This window comes from Argiope bruennichi, chromosome 4, assembly GCF_947563725.1.
Source record: "Argiope bruennichi chromosome 4, qqArgBrue1.1, whole genome shotgun sequence".
Lineage (NCBI taxonomy): Eukaryota > Metazoa > Arthropoda > Arachnida > Araneae > Araneidae > Argiope > Argiope bruennichi.
Genome location: NC_079154.1, coordinates 68,990,972 through 69,014,603, shown reverse-complemented (window position 1 = coordinate 69,014,603; position 23,632 = coordinate 68,990,972). Strand labels below are relative to the sequence as shown.

The 23,632-nt window shown below is 26.5% G+C and overlaps 1 protein-coding gene across 1 annotated transcript; it reads left to right on the top strand.

Moving 5' to 3' along the window:
* Positions 1-172: 172 nt before the first annotated feature.
* LOC129965962 (BUD13 homolog) lies at positions 173-14,443 on the top strand. Its single transcript, XM_056080272.1, has 7 exons — positions 173-370; positions 4,980-5,158; positions 5,930-6,490; positions 7,585-7,703; positions 7,989-8,143; positions 12,208-12,386; positions 14,228-14,443. The coding sequence occupies exons 1-7, from the start codon at positions 264-266 to the stop codon at positions 14,401-14,403; spliced, it is 1,476 nt and encodes a 491-aa protein (XP_055936247.1). The 5' UTR covers positions 173-263; the 3' UTR covers positions 14,404-14,443.
* The last annotated feature ends 9,189 nt before the right edge of the window (positions 14,444-23,632 follow it).

Sequence of the window (23,632 nt, the reverse complement as noted above, 5' to 3'; positions counted from 1 at the left end):
TCTTTCGTATTCATTGATAACATATAAAATAAACGAAGAAATACTTTAAAGTAAATAAAAAATAAATATTCACGTCCTCATTACGATTTCTTCAGTGCGATTCCTCAGATAATAGTAGTTTAAGCGAAAAATTTCACGCCAAAATTTATTTAACGTGAACCATGACTGTTAACCAAAACTAAATAAACAAATTTTTGTTTTTACTTTTCAAATTTGTGTATATCGCAATTTCTAGTAAAAATAATTCTTTTATACTAACAATAATGACAACTGAAAAATCAAAAACTGAATATTTAAAGAGATATTTAGAAGATGGGAAAAAGAAAAAGAAGAAGCCTAAGAAAATTCTCTCAAACCCACTCGTACCAAAGTAAGTATATTTATTAACATTCTACATAATTCTGTGAATCTAAAAGGAATCTTTCTCCTGCCTATTTTTTCATTGTTTCTTTTTCAATTTAACGGGGTAAGGTTGTAATAGTATTCTATTAGAGTCCGAAATCGTGCCGTATTGAAAGTGCATAATATATATCTAATATGAAGAAATGAAAAATTAGGTTCACTCATTGAAAGTTACTATTCAAACATTCTTTTAAAGAAATCATTACATTTATATCGTTATAAGCAAAACAGCTGTGAGTTCTTGCATTTTTTTTTAATCATATTTAGCTGTAACAGAACCGCAGATATGATGTCCCTCTCTAAATTTATCTTAAATGTTTATTGCTTGAAAGAAAATTTCATCCCTGATGTGACCTAAATCATGTTCTGTTTTCGTCAAATTCTCAAATACCCTATAGCATCCTCCCTCTTTTTCTTTGAACAAAAACTTGGAAAATTGTTCTATAGAATGCATGAAAGCATTTTCTTCAGTTTTAAAGAGCATATATCACAAAAACCCTTTTGGGCTATGTAGTTCAATAGTAATAAATTATAATTTTTCTAATATTGACTTTTTATTTTTTGAGGAGAGGACTTTTTAGTTTTGTCTTGCTATTTTCTCATCTCCTTATTGAATTTTACAATATCTTTTCTCACCATTTAGATAAATCTCTCAGTTTAAAATATATCTATTCCATGATATTTTTCCAGGATTTATTTATATTTATCGTAAGTAGAAAAAAAAGTGATATAAAAGTAATTACTTTCATTGCTGATTTAAATAAATTATTTTTTGCTGTTCTGCTTCAAAATTTTTAAAATTCAAAATCATTGAATGAAATTAGATTACAAGCTATTTGTTTTACATAATATGCTAAAGCAAATATTTACTACTAAAGCAATTAGATCTCTTCAACTAATGACTGAGTTACACTCTGTTTGATAAATGTCGATTTTAGTTGATTATACATCAGATTTATATTTCAGCACTGTTTCTTTCACACGAATGATAAAAATTTTATATAAAACAGAAAAATCCAATTTTATGCTTCCATATGTATGCTATATCATATATTGTAAACAAAAATATGAAAAAGAAATATGTTGTAAAGTTTATATTTTGTGTTTTTAATTCTTATGAGAAAATGTATTTAAGCAATTTATTATTTGCATATATTTATAAATAATTACATATTGTAAATTTATGAAAAGGGATTATATTTCTGATTCAAAAATTATTTTAGAGAGATAGTCTTACTTCCCCCAAATTTTTTTTATTTAATTCCTGACCAGTATTTATATAAACTGTTCTGAATATTATTCAGCGATATCATTATGGTAAGTGATATATAACCATTTACTGAAATCCGATGACAACTCAAAAAAATAATTCTTTGAAAAATAATTCAAAGAAAAGGCTTTGAATGATTTAAAAATTAATAGCTTATCTTCTTTGGGGTGTTCATTCATTAGAAGTTATTTTTAAAATGCAGCTTACATTAATTAATGAATGCAAAAATAAGATGAGGTTATAAATCTAATGATGTTGCCAAATCTTATGCAAACCATCAGTTTCTGGAAGTTCCAAGTATTTTTCACCCTTCATCTCTTTGGACAAAAATAAGTAAATAAACCTTTTACCGGGGATACTTACCTTAATGTACATTCATAAATTTCATACTAAGTTTATCATACATTTTGTTTGTGAGAACAAAATTTTTCTTTATATTCACTATGGGCATTTCAAGTAATTTGATATTGAGCAGTTTAAAACATTAAATCAAAGAAAAAAATTTAAATCATGTTAATTAGAGATTGTATAAGTTGATAATACAGATTAATTTAATCTTACTGGTATTGAAAAAATTGAGTAGTTTCATTCATAATAATATTTTTATTACTTTTTTTAAAGAGTAGATATCATCAATATTTTAAAAAATTAAATCCTGATATATATTTTATTACATTTATCCTGCTGGAAGGAGATTAGAAAGACAATTAGAAAATAGTTTTTGTTATTGAGTTTTCCTTTGTGCACTTAGAAATATGCAATTGAAGATGACTAAAGTGTTTTACCTATCTAAAAGGAACATGCTGTCTTTCATTTTGATCATGATGTAAAATTTTTAAAGTTAACTATAATCATTTCTGAGTGTTAATATTTTGAAAACCATCATATAATGCTGACAAGGGGAAGGACGGGGTTGAAATCTGAGATCAGGATGAGATTTAGTATAATGATAGTATACATTTAGAATGTTCATTCATGAAAATATTAAAACAATATGGCTAGTCAATTTCAAGAAAATGGACCTCAAACTTTTGGTAAAGCTTATATATTGATAACTTGACACCTGTTCCGATAATCCCGATGGCATGGTTGTCTAGATAACCGTCTTCTATGCGTAAGGTCAGAGTTCGAATCTGTCTTGGAATTTTTTTTTCTTTTTTAATAACTTTTATTCAATTAAAAATTTACAAATGCTATTAATTAATATGTTTTTAATTTTTTTCATCCAAAATAAATATTTATTATTGAAATACATAATAATAAAATTAAAATTTTAAATGAAAAAAATTATAAATACAGATGCATTTTTTAAACAAAATAAAATTAACTATTTACAGATAGTTTTAATTAATGTGCTACTTATTTTTATGCAAGTATTTATATATGAATACTTATAAATATAAATATTTATTCTTTTAAAACTTAATGTTTAAAGGAAAAATAATTAAAAACGTAACATTAATGGCTACAGATAATTTAACTTGCTTGCATCATTTTCAAACAATTAATTCTCAAATTTTTGGATTTTAATAATAATAAATTATCAATTCTAACTCAACAAAGCTGTATTTATATCAAAAATTGAAGAGAGCAGCTGATATTTGTTAAATATGAAATCAAACATCTCCAACTGCAGTAATAAAAAAAAATAGTAGAGAACAGGTATTAATTTATTGAATGTGTAGGCAGGTGGTTCAAAGCATATTAAGCGTATACAAAATTTTTATTTAATTGAATATGAGCAAGAAATAAATTCTTGTGAAGATAGTGTAAAAATTCAATCAATTGTCATCATCAAATTTTAATAAGATGATAAGGTATATATCATACACTGCCCAACTTTCTGATGAAAGAGAGATATTTTTAAATGTAAATAAAGTTTGTTTCCCCATAGATCTTTTAAAGAAACCTTGCTCTTGTGGACAATCATCATTTATCAGTTGTGCAAGATGTTGAAATATATTTGTTTAAAATGTTTTTACTATAGTTATCATTCTGGTTCTTGTATATAATAGAAAGTAAATGTATATAAGATATTTTTTTAGAAATATTGAATAATTTTTTTTTTACGAAGTGAGTATTTATAATTAATAATTATCACTATTTTTGTCATATTTATTACTATTTTTTAAATATTAAATTACAATTTAAGTATTAAAATAATAAATATTTATCCTTGCATAAAAATAAGTAGCATATTAATTAAAGCTATATGTAAATAGTTAATTAAATTTTAATTTTATTATTATGTATTTTGATAATAAATTTTTAATTGAATAAAAGTTATTAAAAAAGAAAAAAAATTCCTAGCCAGATTCGAACTCTGACCTTACACATACAAGACCTAGACAACCTACTTAGGTTACCTAGACAACCATGTCATCGAAACAGGAGTCAAGTTATCAGTATATAAGCTTTACCAAAAGTTTGAGGACCATTTTCTCGAAATTGATTGGCCATTGTGTTTTAATATTTTCATGAAAGAACATTCTAAATGTATACCATCATTATACTAAATCTGATCCCGATCTCAGATTTCAACCCCATGCCCTCTCCTTGTGAGGGCAATATTTTGCATTATATTCAGTGAAAATGAAGAAGAGTTTCATTAATATTAGAAAACGCATTTAATATTCCCAATTCTCTATTTTATTTGTGAAAAATGACTTTCAAAAAGTGCTGAACCCTTAAATAAAGAATATAAGAAATATAAAATAGTGGTTTATTGCTGAATTTTTGCAATATATGTGAAAATTTGAATGCATGAAAATGATATTTCTCATTTATTAAATTCAAAGACATCGAGAGCATAATGTCAACTATTTTTCTGTAGCAGTGAAATGATACATTTTTCTGCAATCCATATTCTTTTTTTAAAAAATCAGTGTAGAAATTAGTAATAATCTATTATCTGAATTTTTTTTGTTTGTTTTGCAATAAAGGAAAAAAAAATTATATTATTTCTATTCTGATTATGGTGAAATTTTTTTAAAAATTATTTAATGAATGGTTTATTTTTTCATTTAGTCAGCAATATATGGAATGAGCAGAAGTGGTCTCCCTAAAACTTTCTTACATGTTCTTTAATAATGTGGAGATTCCCCAAAATCTCGAATTCAAATGTTTTAATTATAATTTCATATTAAATGTTTTGACTATAATATCTCTATACTGCATATTTGAGAAAGTAAAAAATAGCTAATTAAGCTTTTTTTTTAATTGTATATATCTGACTGATATTTATGAAAATTTTATAATTTTTTTCAGTATAATTTTATAGACAAGTAAAAAAAGTTAATTTTTGTAGAGTAAAAATCCTAGATGAAAATATCGATATTAAAGCCATTAAATTTGGTGGAGAAGAAATTGTGGAAGAAGAAGAAGAAGCTCCTGTAGTTGCAGAAGTAATAGATGAAAGGCCAGAAGAAGTTAAAATAAAAGAAATATATGAGCCTTCAAAGTGGAAAAGATTGGATTCTTCACCTAGTATGTTTCTTCCAATTGCTTGTTTTATAAATCCTTTATATATTTCATCTTGAATTTTATATCTTTTATTGTTGCAGTTATTGAAGTTACTGAGACTATTTCTGCTAATTCTGTAAAAAAGAAATGAAGAAAATCCTACTTATACAATAAATAAATAGGAAATGAACATATTAACTCTCTCTGTTTTACTTATTGCTCCCATATTGTTACTATCCGATAATTTTATTTCTAAAAATGCATTATCCTTCTCATTTAGTTTAATGTTCTAATTTTTCAAAATGTTATTTCTAAATGTATACTAAGTAAGCATTCAAAGTTAGTACTTAAATGCAAAATAAACAAGCATTGTACCAGTTGAATTTTGTAAAGGGGAAAAAAAAAACTTTTTTTGTAACTGGCACTTAAGCACTTTTTAATTTGTGTTAATGGCTGCAATTGCTCAATTTACTAAAAAATTAAAAATTTGAAAAATGTAATAATATTTGTAAATGATATACTCTTAATCTTATACTCTTGAATTTCTTTAAAATAAATTTAATTTCTTATTACTTTGTGGGAAAGTATTTCAGTATAATAAGTTCCTTAAAATAATCCTTGATTCTTTTTCTCTGATGATTTAATTTATTTTGAAAAGGGTACTATGTTTTCATGTATTTTTCAGCATTCCAGTTAAATTATCTTTGATGTTTGTTTTCTAAGAAATCATTCTTGCTGTTCTGTTTCTTTTTTATTTAGTTTCTTTATGATTCATTAAATTATATTTAATTTCAGATAAAAATGGAGAATTTCACTCTGAAGACAATAAATATACCTCATCAGAATCAAAAAAATGTAGGAGGCATGATTCTGATAATGACTATTCACCACCTCGAAAAAGTCAAAACCAATCTTCTCGAATGCGGCATGATTCAGATAGTGACCTCTCTCCTTCACATAAAACTTCCATAGCATCTAAAGAAAGAAAAGGGCGGCATGATTCTGATAGTGATATCTCTCCTCCACATAGAAATAAGGCAAATTCACTAGTAAAAGGAAGGCATGATTCCGATAGTGATATCTCTCCTCCACGTAGAAATAGATCAAATTCACAAGAAAAAAGAAGACATGATTCTGACAGTGATCTTAGTCCTCCTAGGAAAGTACAGAACATTAAAGAACATCGGTACAAAAGAACTAAAGAACCTACTAATGATAAGCATAAAAAGTGTGATTCAGATAGTGATCTTTCTCCTGAAAGGATTAGACCATTTCAAAGAAATATAAAACAAGAAAAAGATTCAGATAGTGATCTGTCACCTCCAAGGGAAAGAGATATTTCAAGAAGTGACAAAGGTATATTAGTTACATTGTACAAAATTGAATTGATATATCTTAATATTCTGAGTTCAAATTTCATTCTGAATTATATAATGTTAACAGCAGTGATTATTGTTTTCAAAAATCTGTAAAATTTATTTGAATGGAAATCAGAAATAATTTCATATTAGAATTATGTATATTTGTGTGTATGCTCATATGTTTATATATATACATGCATACTTACATATAATTTTAATTAATGCAGCAGAAAAGTATTTAAAATTATCAAAAATGTTTATTGGAAAAATGTTGTTTCAAAAATTATTGACTTTTACAATATTTAACTGCATTGTTTATTATTTTGAAGACATAAAGGAAAATGAGATTTATTATAAAATTATTTTTAATAATTAACAGTATTAAATAAAATAAATATCTAGTAATGACTTATTTGCTATTCTATTTTGCAAGTATAATGTTGACACTCTCATAATATTATCAGATTATTACATTGGATGTTCCATCTAGTCTTCATAAATTATTCAAAATAAGAATGCTTAGTTAATATATGCAAAAATTTATTTTTGTTTTAATTCTCAATTTTTGAGGGGGGGAAGCACGTCATTGAAAAAAAAAAATAGTACCATGTATATATAATACAGTACTTATATAGAACATTGCAAGAAATATCTGCCTTACAAATTGAATTATGTAATGGCTAAATTCATGCATTCCAACTGCACAACATACCAAAAAGCGAAGGCAAACATGTGAGATATTTTTAAAGAAAAATAGAGCAACTTCTTCATTTTTCTTTTCAGCTTCATTTAAATGAACATCAGATAAGTGATCTTTTATTAAATAATCAATTATAAATAATTCCTTACTGATGATATTGTTTACATAGTTTACATACTCCAACAGAGTTATCCTTACTCTCAGAAAATCACTGGACGATCTCATTTCACCATTAGAAATAACAAACAACCAAGACTTTATTTCTTTCATCTTATAAATGAAGTATCTTATCACTAAAATGCTGCAAATGAATTAAGGCTATGTTGAAACAAGGTGTAAACAGTACATTGTTGTAATAAAAAATTTGAAGGTATTTGTATATCCTTCAGGTGCAAGAAGCCGTCCTACAGAAACATTGTCTGGATTGAAAGCTGGGTTACAAAATGCTACCACTCTTAGAAAAGAAACACAAGAGTTACGAGAAAGAGAGAAGAAACACATCAGTCAAGTAGGAAGAATTCTAAAATCTTGAAATTTCATAATTTTACATAAATTTTGTAAATTCTATATTTATTGCTATTAGTGTGAATTCTGATTGATTTCTTTGTGTCAATTGATTTTTACCTCTTTGATTTTAATTTTTGGTAAAGATTGTGAATAATTACTTGAATTTGCCATTTAAATGTTTTCATAATTGTTTTTTTTTAGTATTAAAATGCTGTTCCTGTGCTAATCTTTTAATTTAATATTCTCTTTTTTATTCTGTAGTTTTATAAATTTTAATAAATTTCAGTTGAATGAAGAATTGTCTGGACGAAATGCTGAGACCATTGTCAGAGACAAGAAGTCTGGCAAAAAGCGGAATTTTGAAGGGGAAATTCTTGAAAAATTAGAGAAAGAGAAAAAGCAAACAGAATTATTACAGAAATATGCTCATTGGGGCAAGGGGTGAGTAATGAACATGGCTTTTAGACATTTTTATTTTGCATAATTTCATTTATGCTGTATATACATTTAGAAATTTTAAATTAGAGATTTTAAAATCTTAGTGGCATATAAGACTGGTATTCGCTCAATACCATACACTGCATGAACTCAAAGTCTTGTCCTGATTATAAAATTTTTTACACAAAAACATTTTGTTTTTCTGCATCTATTGTATATACTTTATAATGTTTTTAATAAGATCACATATTTCATTAGATTTCAATATGTTTCCTGCTTCCTGTACTTGAGAGATTATCAAAGAATTATTCTTATTCTCCCCAAGTGTTCTTAGACATGACATTTGCACTGTTCCAAACATTATCTTTCATAGTAACCTTTAATTCTTTAATATCCGTAACTTATTTGGCAGACTCTGTGCAAAAGAAAAGAAGAAAAAGAAAAAAATAATAAGAGTAATATCTAGAACATTATACTTTTAAAATAAACTCTCTTATTGATGTGGAGTTTTATGGTCTTACTCATATTCAACATTCTAATTCATGCCAATTACTAGGAAGGGGTCAGTTTTCATTTCAATATGATCTTGCTCCTGTTCACAAAGCATGAGCTGGTTTGCTGATATTGATGGTGATGAAGTAGGCTGATTTGCTCAAAGTCTGGATCTCAATCCTATAAAATATCTATATGATGAATTGGAACATCAAATTTGTGTTCCAGTTCCAATTACAAAGGCTCACATCAGTAAAAAAATTAGCCACCTTTCTTTTTAAAGAATAATGTATACTACTTCCAGAAACCTTCCAAAAACTAGCTTATAGCTTTCCTTGCAACTCTCATTCCAGCAAGACGTGGTTCAAGCTTATATTTGCAATCAATACATCTAAATGCCTTCAATTATATTGTGAATGATATTATATAATATTAAGAATTTAATATTTGAACAAATAATAATGGACAGCATAATAATTTTATTATTTTTTTTTATGCTGAATTTACTGTGATGCCTAAATTACTTCATTTATTTTTAACGTGATTTATGTTATATACTTTATTTATTAGTATATTTCTAACTTTTTTCTAATCTCCTGATAACTATTCAAAAATTCAAGTTTAAAGAATATCAATTTCTGAAAAATACTTCTCATAATTTAGTTTTTTTTTTTTTTTTTTTTTAAGGGATAGTAAAATTTAGCCCGCTGCAACATCAGTTTCTGAATCTTAATTGTATTTGAATGAAACATAATTTGTCTTATATATCTGGCTTTGAAATCAGGAGAAGAAAGATATAATATAGTTCAAACATGCATATTTAAAATTTATTTACTGATATGCCCCAATTTCCTTGAATTTTTATAGAATTTTTCTCAGATTTCAATATAATGCTTTAATAATATTTTGTAATATATATCATAAATTTTGTATTACTTAATTGAAAACTTTGTGTTTTATAAACAAGAAATTGAGAAAAATTGCAATTTTTTAAAATTTTATATTTTTTCAAACATATGTGCTTTATTTATGTAAATCCATTAAAGCTTTACCCAAATCAAGGAAAGGCATCATGGCAAGTTTCAAATTAATATCTACTTTCTTTGCAATATATATATATATATAATTATTATTATTGTTATTATTATTATTTTCCTCTTTATTGATTCTGGTCTGTCCCTTAAATACCCTCTGACTTCTGGAAATATTCATAAAAAAAATTCATAAATCCCAATATAATCCCACAGTGTATAATCATTTATCCATTGTGTATCTCCTGGATAATACTTTGGAGGCTCTAATATTTTTACTGGTAGAATAACTGATGGACTGATGAATTAATGATAAAGTAAATTATAGAAACTTGTTAAAGAAAACAATTGCTATAATATATTTAGGGTTTGGTATTGAGCTTTTAACAATGAAATTGGTTCCATCTTTACATGAAAATATCTGATTGTCTAAATCAGCATTATAGGATTAAAAAGTATCAATCCTTAATAATTAATGTCCTCTATAATAAAGCTGTAATTTTCTTTTAAAATATTTGTGTGGTTGAATGAATGATTTGTTAGACTTGTTTGATCTGGCTGGTTAGACATATTTAAGGTTAGAGGAGACATTTTATCCCTATATTTCTCAGGGAAATAAATTGTTAAAGAAAGTTGTTCAGTGTATTCAATTATATCTGCTAATGTTTCTCATGTAAGCAGAATAATTTATAATTGTCTTTGGTCACTCATAATTTATTTCTCTCACTATATTCTATTTTCCAAAAAGTCATTCCTAATAGTCATTTTTTCTCCCTTCTTTTTCCTCTCCTCGTCCAATTGTTAGGACTATTGATAGTGACCTATCAAGCATTTTCTTTCAAATGATCTTTATATCCACAATTTTAGTTATCAAAAAAATTTAATTGTTAATAAATTGGATTGTGGGAAAAAGAGATAAAAATGTATTTTATATAAATTAATGTTTGTTAATTTTTTTCAGAAAAAAAAAGATTAATCTGATGGAATGTCATCTTGATATAATCGAAATACAAACTATTGTATAGGTTTTATTTTTTCAAACTTTACTCTCACATATTTTGAAGCAATACAAAAGTTTATGGCAATTAATAAAATATGTGATTTTTACTTTTTTTCATTATATGTGTGTGCAGCTAAGCTTTTTTGTATGAGATACATGTAGGAAACTAAACATTCTATATAAATAAAACTAATATTCCTTTTTTTTTTCTTCTCATACTCTGTATGTAAAAATCTTTTTTTTTTTTTTTTTTTACAAACCTTCCTCTTGAATATCATGAATTATCTATATAAATGAAATTAAAATGAATTCATTTGTAGATTATAGAAATCTACATTCAAGGGTAAAATCTTACATTTGTTGAACAAAAAGTAGAAAAATAACTTTTTTCAATAACTTTTTAAGTTTTGCTGATGATGAGTGATTTTGTGCATTATATTATTTTGTGTAAATTTTTACATTTAAAATATTAAAGATGAAAATATTTCCATCCCTTACAATGTCAAGCATTTCATTTAATAACTAAATACTTCATATTTTCCCCTCATGATTATGAACAAAATAATCTCACTAGATTATCTCTCATTTTTTACCCCTTTATTCTGCTTCACTTAAAGAACTGAAAAGTTAAGTAGCTCTCATTAACATAAAATACTATAATACTACTATAAAAATTAAAATATTATCTATAATGATTATATCCTTTAATATTTTTCATCAAAATTAGATAACTTTCTCTTCTCTCATAAGTAAAAGTTTATTAAAAACTGATTTTATGATATTCTGCTTACTTTTTTTGCTATCGATTTTGTTGTATATATTTAATTTAGAATTTTATTTTATCATTTAAAAATTTTGTTACATGTATTAACCAATTTTTTTAAAAAAAATTTCTTGTATTAGTTTTGCCTTTAAATTAAAATATTTTCTGTGAAAAATAATTGTATGAAAGCTATAAAAAAATTACTAAAAAGTAGCCTGGGAATACCTCAGATATGAGGATAAGAAGCTTCTAGTGTGGTGGTTGGTTCTTTTAATAACAGTGTGGGTATAGCATCTGTGCAGGGTTGGCCATTTCCTACTAATGATCAGACATACCACCTATTGAATTGTACTGTTTCTGATGTTGGTCCTTAAGATCCAACCATACTTCCTACCATTGCTGTCACAGCATCCAGATCATTTAATTATTATTCTATATGCCTAAGGTGGGATGGGAACAACCAATTTGTTCATATTATTTATCTATAGTAAAGAGATAAAATTATTGGTTGTAAGTGCTATTAGATCTGATTCTTTGCTAAAAATACCACACTATTTATATTTTCACAAGTGTATTTTACTTTTCTATATTATTACATTTCATTTTTCATTAGCAATCTATGGATAAAATTCTTCTAATACTAAAACTTTATGAAAAACTGATATATATATTTTTAAAAGAGACTTTCAGCATTTCAAATATACTTTTATGCTGTTTAATATTAACATTTAAAATGAAATGATTTCATTCATCTGTTTTTTAAAGTAAATTTTATTAACAGAATCGAACAGAGTGAAAGCCAGCAACAGAAATTATCTGACGATCTTTATGAGAGTATGAAGCCTCTTGCCAGGTACCATGGTGATGAAGATTTAGAAGAGCAACTTAAGGCTCAGATCCATGATGATGATCCTATGGCTGAATATATTAAGAAGAAAAAGAAAAAAGAAATCAGTTCTGGTATGGAATATAATCAATATTATTAACCAACTTGTTACCTATCTAGTACACCCTTTTACATGATATGGATATGAGGTGCCTTGAATATACTGAAACTAAAAGTAATAAAATAAGCCTACCAAATGTTTTAGTTTCAACTCTATAGAGTAATAACAAATGGCAATACAAGATTGTACTTTATTTACAATAATAATAACCCTCAAACTTTCCAAGACAGTGTGCCTTTCTTATGGTACCATTATCGAATCATTAAAAAATTGTTATACCTATATTTTTGTTCTCATATGGCACTACCTACTATCATATCATGGACAGAAAAATAAAGCCAACAGTGAATTTGGAATGCAAATGAAATTCCTTGCCAGCTAAATTCTTATCCATTAGGTACAGATATATATTTCTTAGAGAGTTTTTCTAAATGATTATATATTGTGTTGTTTTAGTCAATAAATATATTTTTGGGAAAATGATGATATCTAAATTTTCATACAGTCTCCTAATCTTATCTATCATATTTAGTTTTTGACACAACAACATTTTAAGAAAATTTGGTCCACTTTTCTGCAATCAAAATTGGCCAAGTTATAAAGTTTTAGTGTTACTGTTTTAGAGGATTTCAATAGTAGCATCAAGGAACGTTATCGAATCACTTGACCCCCCCCCCCATTTTTTTAAGGAGATTGTTAATTGTTCTGAATTAATGAAATTCAAGGCTTTATAACTTGGCCAGTTTTGATAATAGAAGGGGTTTTTTTTTTGTTTTGTTTTGAGTGTTAGCATATATAAGAATATTTTATTAAATATGGTTGATAGTATATGGAGATTGTAAAAATATTGAGACATCATTAGCTTTTCAGATGTATATATACTGACTTAAATACCATAAAAATTTTTTTACATCATTTAAAGAAGTTTTCTAAATAGAAATGTTACTTATTTCCAGTCGTTAAGAAAAAAGTTTTAAAAAGTTACATAAAAATAAATTACATAATAATAAAAATTTAATTTATCCAAAAAGTTTTTTAAGTTGATTTTAAAATAAATACGACAAAGCTGGGGTTAATTTTTAAATGTAAAGAACCAATAAAGATCTATTTTTTTTCTTACTTATTAGTTTTATAGAGAATAATATTTAATTTATGAATAAACAGAAATTAATTTTAAAACATAAAGTGATAATCCTTTTTAAGAGTAATAATTAAATAGTAATAATTATTTCAATTTTAGTAAAAAATTGAAATAATTATTAAAAAATACACTTTAAATATTCAGTACAATTCACCTATATCTAAAACGTTCAAAGTTTTTTGAAAATTCACATTTTTATTTTCTTTTTATTGAATACATTGCACTGGAGTAAAGTTTTTTTTAATTAATTATCTTAAAATGTTATTTATTTACAGTCACAGAGGATACAAACATGGATTTATTTTATTAACTATTCAGAAATAGAAATAGTTTTTTACAGTTTTTAGTTTGGGCTAAAAATTAACCTAAATAATCTGAATAACAGACAATAACTATTTTTAAAGGAAATTCTAGGTATCAGAGATGTGTTTGAATTATCAATGAAATTGAATCGAAAATGTTGAAATTATCTATGTTCTCCTGAATTCATAAATAAATGCAAAAAATAACCCTAAAACGATTTAGAATTAAATAAAGGCATGAAAAATTGTATAAAATGATTATATTTGTTTGATATAAATTGAGACAGATTATTTGAGAATAATTACATAATTAACTGGAATTTTGTATTTATAAAATATGATGCACTGAATATGAAGTAATTTGTGTAATCTATTTTCAAATACAATATGTCCATTTTATTTACTTTTTAGCATTTCCTGAATACAAAGGCCCCCCTCCACCTCCAAATCGCTTTGGTATAAAGCCTGGCTACAGATGGGATGGAGTTGATCGTTCAAATGGTTTTGAACGGAAATATTTTGAAAAAATGACTAATTCTAAAGCTGTACAAGAAGAGGCATATTTATGGAGTGTACAAGATATGTAATTATCTGCTCAGAAATATAACTGTACATAATGTAAAAAAAAAATAAAAATTTTATTTTAATAAAATTTGATTTCAAATATAACAAAATTTTGTATTTATTATTATGAGTCTTATGTATTTTAACCAACATAAAGCTGAAATTTCACTTGAAAAGTGCACAATCAAAGATGATGATAGTTTGAATTGTCTTATAAAATTAATTGATTGTCAATCATTTTAATTAATGAGAGAAGGTGTGAAAACACTAATATCTGTTTAAATATACATAGGATTGTTTGTAATTTCATGAATAATATTCCATTAAATTATTATTATCATAAGTGAATATAGTAAAATTTATATTGATTTAATGAAATATTTAAATTATAAGTATATCTTTAAAGAGAGTAAGGAAAGAGAGAAATTTTGAATTATTTCAAGCCTGAAAATTATGATTTAATTTTTACATTGTTGCATTTTAAAAGTTGTAAAATAATCATTCCTTTTTATATGAAACTTAATACCTTGAAACTTTTTATGAGATTTTCAAAGGCATAGTGATTTGTGAGCAAGGAGCATATAGATGTTCTGCCATTTTCAGAGGGTGCCATGGTTATTAAACAATAGCACATTTATAATACTTCTAAAAATCTAATATGATGAAAAGGTTGAAAACAATTCAATCCCAAATTTTGATAGCCATGTAATTTATGCTATTTGAAAGGCTGTTTTCTTTTTTTTTTCTTTCATTGTGTTATTCATCTGTCTTTTTTTTTTTTTTTTTTTCCCTTCCCTCTGTCATCTCACCTAAAATTTAAACTTTAATCTGAAACATGAAATGATTAAATTTCAATTAATTCAATAATTTGCTTGCTGAATTGTTCACAAAATATATAAGGATAATAACTGAAATCACTCAACATTGAAATTTGATCTGTAATAAGAAATTGTAAAAAAATTTTTGAATATTTTCTATGATTTTTATTTATTTATTTTTTGGTTCTATAAAATATTTAGTACATTGTAATAAGAAAGGAAAATTTCAAGTTAAAAGAGAGATAATATATTATATCATAGATTCAATTATATTACTGGAAAGAATTGTGGTATTTAGATACATACAAAGTATTAAAAAAAAATTTCTGTTCTTACCTTCGAAATTTAACTTTAAATGTAATTACTACATCTTACTCTATAAAAAAATGTGCCAAATCTTCATACTTTAGTTATCACCAATAGTGTGAGAGGAGGAAGCAACCAGGATAAAATGTTTATAATAATAATGAAAACGATATGAATTTCATTTGATGTCGAGACTACTCGATTTGAATTGGATGTTTTATTAATGGTAGATTTCTCCCTTGAATGGAGGCCACAAGCAGTTCGATTAAAAAACTATTTACTGTATGAATAATAAAATATTAAGATAGTATGAATTCTTTAGCAAATATAACTATTGGGCTCCTATATATATATATTTTTTATTTAGTTATTAAAATATGTATAAAACCGAACATCTGCTTCGTTAATATAATAATATGCATGGCTAGAGCTGCAAAATATTTATATCTGTTACTGTGATTCAGGGACCATTTACTAAAGACGCATCTGTCTAATTTTATTATATCTAAAAACATAATCTTAAAAATATATTAAAACAAGAGGGTAGAATTATACAGCAACTAAATTTGTATCATTGTAAGGACATGGAATAAAAATTAAATTTAGGGTGCAAAACTCTTTTTTGTGATATAGCATTTCGTAAATTATCATGTAAGAATTTCAAATTTTCTTTAGTTAATTATTTTTCTGAATAAAACATCAGAAAAATGTCTCCTGGGTACTATAACATTTTCCAAAATATCTTTGAACAAAATTTCTTAGCTCTATATCTATAGCTCTATTCTGTCTGTACAGACATACACTCTCCTTTATTACTAGTATAGATAAGAATGCATAATGAATTCATTACTGAACAATTTGTAAAATTCCATGTACATTTTACCTTCTAGAGAAAAATGATCCGAAAGAGGGCTTGTTATTTAAAAAGTTACTGAAGTTTTAGAAGAAAAAAAAAATTCTCAGCAAGAGGTGACAAAAGAAAAGCAACTGGGGAAAAAAATCGTTTCTTAGAGGGCGAAAAAAAAGTTTTGACTCGAGGGAAAACAAACGATACCTATATTTAATTACGCCACACTTGTCAACGATTTGTAGCCTCCTAATTCTTAAACCGAGCCAGCGATGGGTACAAGCTATCGTTAAGCGAGCAGAACTCACCTTGCCAAAAGTGTGGGGGGAGTCGAAGAGACGCATCACTCATTATGAACCTGGGGGTGTCTACCTGAACCGTGAATAATTGGTCAGCGGCAAGAACAGGTGAGGTTTGCCACAAGAGGGGAAGTTGTGAGTTAGGAGGCCATTACGGTTTTTGCCAGATAATGGTCTTTTTAGGAAGCTTTTTAAGGCCTCGTTTCCGCGTCGTCTCCGTCACCATGGGAGGTTGTGTGCACCACTTTGCCTTTTTTTTTTTTTTTTTTTTCTGTTGTTGTGTTCCTTTTCCTTTTTGTCTCGTTATCGTAAATCTTGATGCTAAAAGTGCTGTCGTCCTATTCGGCATAGGTGAGATGCTTTTTATAAGAAGACTGACGCGGATCCGAGATGTCGGTCTTTTCTCTGTCGCTTTTTCTTTCTCGCTCTTTTTCTTTTTTTTTTTTTTTTTTTCTTTTTTTTCCTCTCTCTCTCTTTTTCGAGAATCAGATTCAAATATATTTCTTCTTTTGAGGTATGGCACTGAGTGAAAAACAGAGGAATTTTGTGTTCTGAGATGACGAACTTCGGTTCGCTCTTTTGAAGACTGTAAATAATAGCGCATATTATAATAAAATTTATGCGTGACCAGGAAAATGAAAATAATAAAAGTGCGAAGAAAAATGTTCTTTTATATATAACTTTATGTTTCGACCCTGGATTTCTCAGGTCATACATTAAAAAGAACATTCATTTTCTTTTATGAAAAAAATAAGGAGCAACAAATTTTTGCTACATTTCCCGTCTAATTTAAATAAAGCGGCAGAGTTTTCTAAACTTCAATAAGAGATTCTTTAGGGCGGCGAGTATATAATCTGGAATACCAGATAGAAAAAATGTCTTGGTAAAAAAAATCTAAAATAAATAAAGAAAAGAAAATAAGAAAAGATCGAAAAAATATCTATTTAAAGAAATATAAACGAAATATTCTACTATTGCTTCGATTAGTTTTTTTCCAGGTGGATTCTTTCTACATTTGGCATTTAAAGAAGATTCTATTCATTCTTTATTTCTATTAATAAAAGAAAAGAATGTATATGTCGAGGGAAGGACGCTATAAGCACAGACCATTTGAGCTGGAGCTATTAAATTTGGTAGAAATGTACATTGAAGAATAAAAATGCACTTTTCAGAGTTGTTTTTTATGTATTAATTAGAAACTTAATTTGCTTACTTAATTAATTAAGTTAGCGAGATTTTAATGTTTTTCCGCTATCCAAAAATATTATTACACAAAACTGATTTTTAAGGCATTTTAAAAATGTCTTTTTTATGATACTGATTTAGTTAACAAGCAATTTTTTTTAATGTTTACAATTTGTAAATATATTTTCAAAAAAATTTTCCATAATAAATTACATTGCTTTAAGCAAATTCAAATCGTTTTCATTATTTTATCAACTATTTATTCCTCTCATCTTCTTTCTTCTTTAAAACTAATCAAGAAAGATTCTGCCTATGTGTAATAAGCAGAATCTTTCTTGATTAGAAATACGCAACTCAGATAAAGAATTATAAAATGAAATTACTTTATAGCAAAAGGCAACGTGAAATTCGTAGATTACCCAGACAATCATATTTTTAATGTAACTGTGATGTAAAGGACATGATTCCATTAGGAAGATTTATAAATGCAATTAACAGAGTGGGTGTAAAGCTATTTAATTAACACTGTATTAATTTTTGCCAAATTTTGATACTTAAAAATGCTTTGTTGGAAAAATCATGAACATTGAATTATGCATCAAAAGATATTTAACTGAAATTTAACCGATCAGGGTTCCAGGGGAATCAAGTAATTTCTAATGGCAGCTAGTGTATAATAAAGTTTTTAAAAAAAATTCTTCCAAAATTAATTTTGAAAAAATTAAAATAGCTGATAACTTTTTAAAAAATATTCCAATTTTCTAATATTAAGCAAAAATATGATCTAAGTAGGACATTTAATTCAAATATAGAATTCTATTTTAGACAGTACAATTTTCTTAAAAGAGGCGAAGAATCGAAAATCGGGCTATCATGGATAATCCAGGATATTTAGCAAAAGATTAAATTCATGTTTTCCAGATATAATGACTATAGTAATAAATATATATATATTTATATATAGGCCTGTAGATAGAACCTTCCATTCAAAATCTTGTTTATAAAATAATTAGACGATGTCCCACCCTTCACTTTCTTTTAAACTGTTATACAAAAATAACATAATTTGTAGATAAAAATAAATTTATCTTGGTAATAAAGAATAAAAATGTTCTTAATTGCATCGATAAAAATCTTATTTATCCAAAATTACCTTTTCCATTGAAGAATAGTCCTTAATGTTTCTCATCTTATCATTCTGATATTTGAATTTTTTTTTTTTTTTTTTTTTTTTTTTGTCAGAAGAAAAAAAAAATTAAAGCAAAGTTACGTTTTTTCTACAATTTTTTTTTAATTTGATTATTTTATGATGACGATTTTTTTTATTTAGATAGTTTCGTAGAAATTTTTTGTTAAATTTGTTACTTTTTAAATTCTTTTAATAAATATGCGCTATAAAATGCAAATATTTATTAGAGTGCATTGCATTGCCTCTACAAATACTTCAGCTCAATGCATTTTTTAAACTACTCACATAATAACTTTAAGATAATCAGATGTCAATAAAAATACATTGTAATTTGTTGCCATCTGTTAAAGTGCAGACTACAGTGCACAAAAGTAAAGGTGGCATTTCTAACTTGTTGCAACATATTGATAAAATTCCATGGACATTTGATGTCTTTTGTTAGTCAAAGCGACCTAATACATCTATACAACATTTGAGGCGGAAGCTTAGCTCACCACCTATATAAGAAGACCGATTATTTTCTAGTGTGACTTCCTCAATTCCTGGATGGCATATGATTCATATTTGTATTTCGCTTGACAAAATAAACTTCCATTAGTTGGTCAGATACTATGAACTATTTGTTATTAAAGTACTTAGTCATATCAAATTCATAACAAAGGTAGAACAGCCAGTTCATATAATCTATAAATTTCATTCTTCTAAAGTCATGCTATACTTTAATATATTTGACCAGTGATGAGCACCTAAGTGCAAAAAAATAGGTGAGAAGCTTTGTAAGATTTATATACAGAAAAAGAACTGAAACTATAAAAAAAAAGAAGTACCAAGTGGAAAGTTATAGTGTTTTTATACTGTCTTTGCAAATTGCCCCGGCAACGCTTTTACAAAACATTCATTAAAAGTCCTTTTCACCGTTGTTCGCTGATTCGATGCCAAATGGCGAGTACTTAATTTGTTCCGTTGCCATCATAAACGCCAAAGGGAATGCCGACAAAGAAAACCTAAATGGATGGGACTTTTATCCGTTTCCAGTGTTCTGTTCCGCAACCTTGATAATAAATGAGAAAGCATTTTCAAAAACTTATTTTCTCACTCAGCTGCTTTTCCGGTTTTGGATGATAACAAAATAAATAAATTTAACTATTGTCATAAGTTTATTTGTATTCGGTTAAAATAATTCAGGCTGCAATTTTCCTTCGTATTTTTTCTTTCATTTTTGTTGAAAGTTTGTGATGTAGTTTGAGTATTCTTCAACTATAGTGCTTATGAGCTTGCTATTTATATATTGGGCAGGCATAAAGTGATACGCATGACAAAATTGTTTAAAACGTTCAATAAGGCAGGCGCTGAGCTTAGAGCAACCAAACCTGGTACATAGAGGCATTTTAAAGCAAGGTTTTGCTAAATTTTAATCAGATTTTTAATTTAATAGCGATCAATGATTTTGAATCATATTATGCTCTGGCTTAAGATTAATGGCCGTTCGCGAAAGTTGAATATTTTTTAAGTGGGGGGGGGGGGCGATTTTTTGCCAAATGTGTTCCTAACAATTTTTTATTATAATTCTGAAATGGCAATGGTTTGGTATTATTTCTTGTACCATCCATAATGGCAGACTTTTGATAAGATTTTGGAAAATTGATGTTATTTTGTCGTGCTTGGCGACTAGCTGGATATATATCTTATTCTTATCCATATCATTAAAAAAAATTACAGTAATTTAAATCAAAAATAAAAGCTTTTTATTCACATCAGTTTTATTTCTGAGCGATCTATTTTGACTATAAAAATTGCTTTAATTTACAGAATTATTTGTAAATCAAATTAGTCTTTAATTTTTCTAAATCAATGTCAGAAATAAATTCAAAAATATACCCATATCAATAATGTGACATTTCAATAACATAACAGTATCAATAAAGTAACATTTTATAAATAAATAACTGTGCAGTATCTTTGAATGGTTTAAAATCAAATAAATCTTGCCGAAAAAAAAAGAAAAGTAAAGAAGTAAGTAAAATATGGAAATGAGTTCTTGTGTGCTTTGCAAAAACTCGAAATACTTTCAATTGATCAAACAAATGTTTCAATTATAGGTTTTTTAAAAATAAAATACCTCTTAAAATCGATTACGTTCGATGCAAAAATTTTTGTAAAATTGGATTTTTAATGACTTTTTACTTCTTTTAGATGTATTTTAGATCATTGAGATGAATTTACAAATCAAGATGAATAAAAAAATTAGATACATTAATAATCATAACCTCGAAAATGATGTAATTTTTTTATAAATATAATATTTTTTGAGAAATAAGGGAATTTGAAGTAAATTTTAACGTTATTTGACCAAAGCGGCTAATAATGTTCAGCAAATTGTAATGCCGCAATCGTAATTTTCTTTGCACTCAAGTTTATTATTGTTATTATTATTATTATTATAGCTAGTCACCCCATTACCACAGAACTAAGCCGTATAAAGAAGTATTATTGTGACTGGTTGATATATTATTTAACTAACCAACATTTGGATAAGAGAACAACGGCCAACAAAAGGTCAAAGAATCTTCAAACTGTTGGTTTTTTATAAAAGGCTAGAAATCTTTTCCGTCATTTCTTTTAACATTTTTAAATTTCCAGGATATTGTAATATTGTGTTAAAATTACTATCCATAATGAGTCTTCCTCTAATTTCTGTGAGTTCGACTCCTTCTGTCATATAGTGTTAAACTGAGCCTATTTCCCCACATATGCATGTGTGGTCTTGCATCCTTCCGAATCTGTATAAGTGAGCAGGAAATTGCGCACAAGTTGCAGGGAATAATGATCTATGAAATTATCCAAATGTTTGAAATACGAGTAAATTAGGGGCGAAAATGTTTATAAATGTGCATTTTCCCTGCTAATTTACAACTGAATTTTGTATCTAATCTTATCCCAGTTGATTTTAATTCTACAAAGTGCTATTTTGGAATTCCGTAACATATTTTTTTATGCAAGAACTTGCACAATAATTATTTGACTGACTTAAAAGAAGGTTTTATTATGTCTATTATATGTTGTGGGAGTCTGGCCACCTTATCCTTGAAAATCTTCGCTTTTTGATACTTATACCAACCGTCAATCCCTTAATATAACACTGGAGAAACACTGCAGTAATGGCACTTTGCATATCTTGAAATTGGCCTTTATTGTTATGAGTTATAATTTCGTTTAGTTTTGATATTTAAAGATGTAGATTTCATTCGTCTAGCTCAAAGCATTTTTAAAGCTATCGTGTTCACAGACAAGAAAATATAATTTCAAACTCATGTTTTTTCGTACTCAAAGTGGTTTGAAACATAGGAATTCGTCAAATTCTTGAGGAATACTTTTTTTTTTTTTTTACTTCATGTACGGGAAAACAAAGTAGAAAAAAAAACAATTATATAATTTAACGACTATAAGTTCATTTGTGAAAGAAGAAACTCTTTCATTTCTTTTCTTTGCTTCATACGTTTACTGGCGCTCGCTGATTAAAATATGTTGTTGTAGAAAGAATTAAAACAGCGGGCTGATTTTGGACTAAAGTTTTCCATGTCAATTTATTACTAATTAACTATTATACGGAGGTTGCTTTTAATTAAAGTATTTTTATTTATAATATTTTAATATAAAAACTTATATATATAAATTATTCTAATATATATAATCCTTTTATTACATCGCAGCATTTGATAGACAACCCTTGGCCTTGTTCTCTACTTTAAACTATTCAAAAAATTTCTAAAAAGAATTAAAAAAACAATGGTAAAGTAGATGAGAATCTTACTTTTACTATATTTCAAAATCAACTGCATTAAATTTTAATACAATTTTTATAAAAATATAGAAAAAAAAAATGCATAGAAATGAATTTAGTAACACTGAAAATATAAAATGTTAAATTTTAAGATGACATTAAATATTTCTTAAAAGATAATTTGCTCCAAAAATCTCCAAGATTTCGATTACATTTCTGATTAATTGAATGTTTAATTATTTTTGGTATTCTTTCTCTTACCCTAAGAATAAGTGTGCAAAGTATCGATGAAATGGGCCCGCCTGTTTAATAAGAGATTGGAATATACATACATAGTTATCACGACTTTTATTTACCTTAACAACCAATTTGCGACAGGATAGATCTTGAGAAAACGTGGTTAAAAAAAAAGATTATTCTTACAGAGTTTATTTTCTGTATGGATATTCAAAATTACAGCAAGCGAATCCAAATATGTATTAAGTATATATGTCAAAAATAAAATTTTGAATCCAAAATCTTGTCAATCTCATCTGTATCAAAGTGCATCTGAAAATCTGTAGAGTTGCTGACGATTGCCATTTTGATGATAGCCATCGAATATCGACTTAGCCATCGAATATCGACTTAGCCTTCGAATATGGCCAAGTATTAAAAATGTTCCAGTTCCTTATTTATTTATCAAAAATACTATTTATAAACATCGTATTCATCAGAAATCTGATGAATGTTAGAATAATTCTTCTTCCGACAAGCGTATATTAATAAAACTGGTTAATAAAAATTTAATTATCCAGATAAGGATTTAATATCCAAATAATATCCAG

Coding starts and splice junctions, on each gene's coding strand:
- LOC129965962 (XM_056080272.1), top strand. CDS start 264: ATGACAACTGAAAAATCAAAAACTGAATATTTAAAGAGATATTTAGAA. Junction 8,144..12,207: donor TATGCTCATTGGGGCAAGGG/GTGAGTAATGAA, acceptor TTTTATTAACAG/AATCGAACAGAGTGAAAGCC. Junction 12,387..14,227: donor GAAAAAAGAAATCAGTTCTG/GTATGGAATATA, acceptor TTTACTTTTTAG/CATTTCCTGAATACAAAGGC.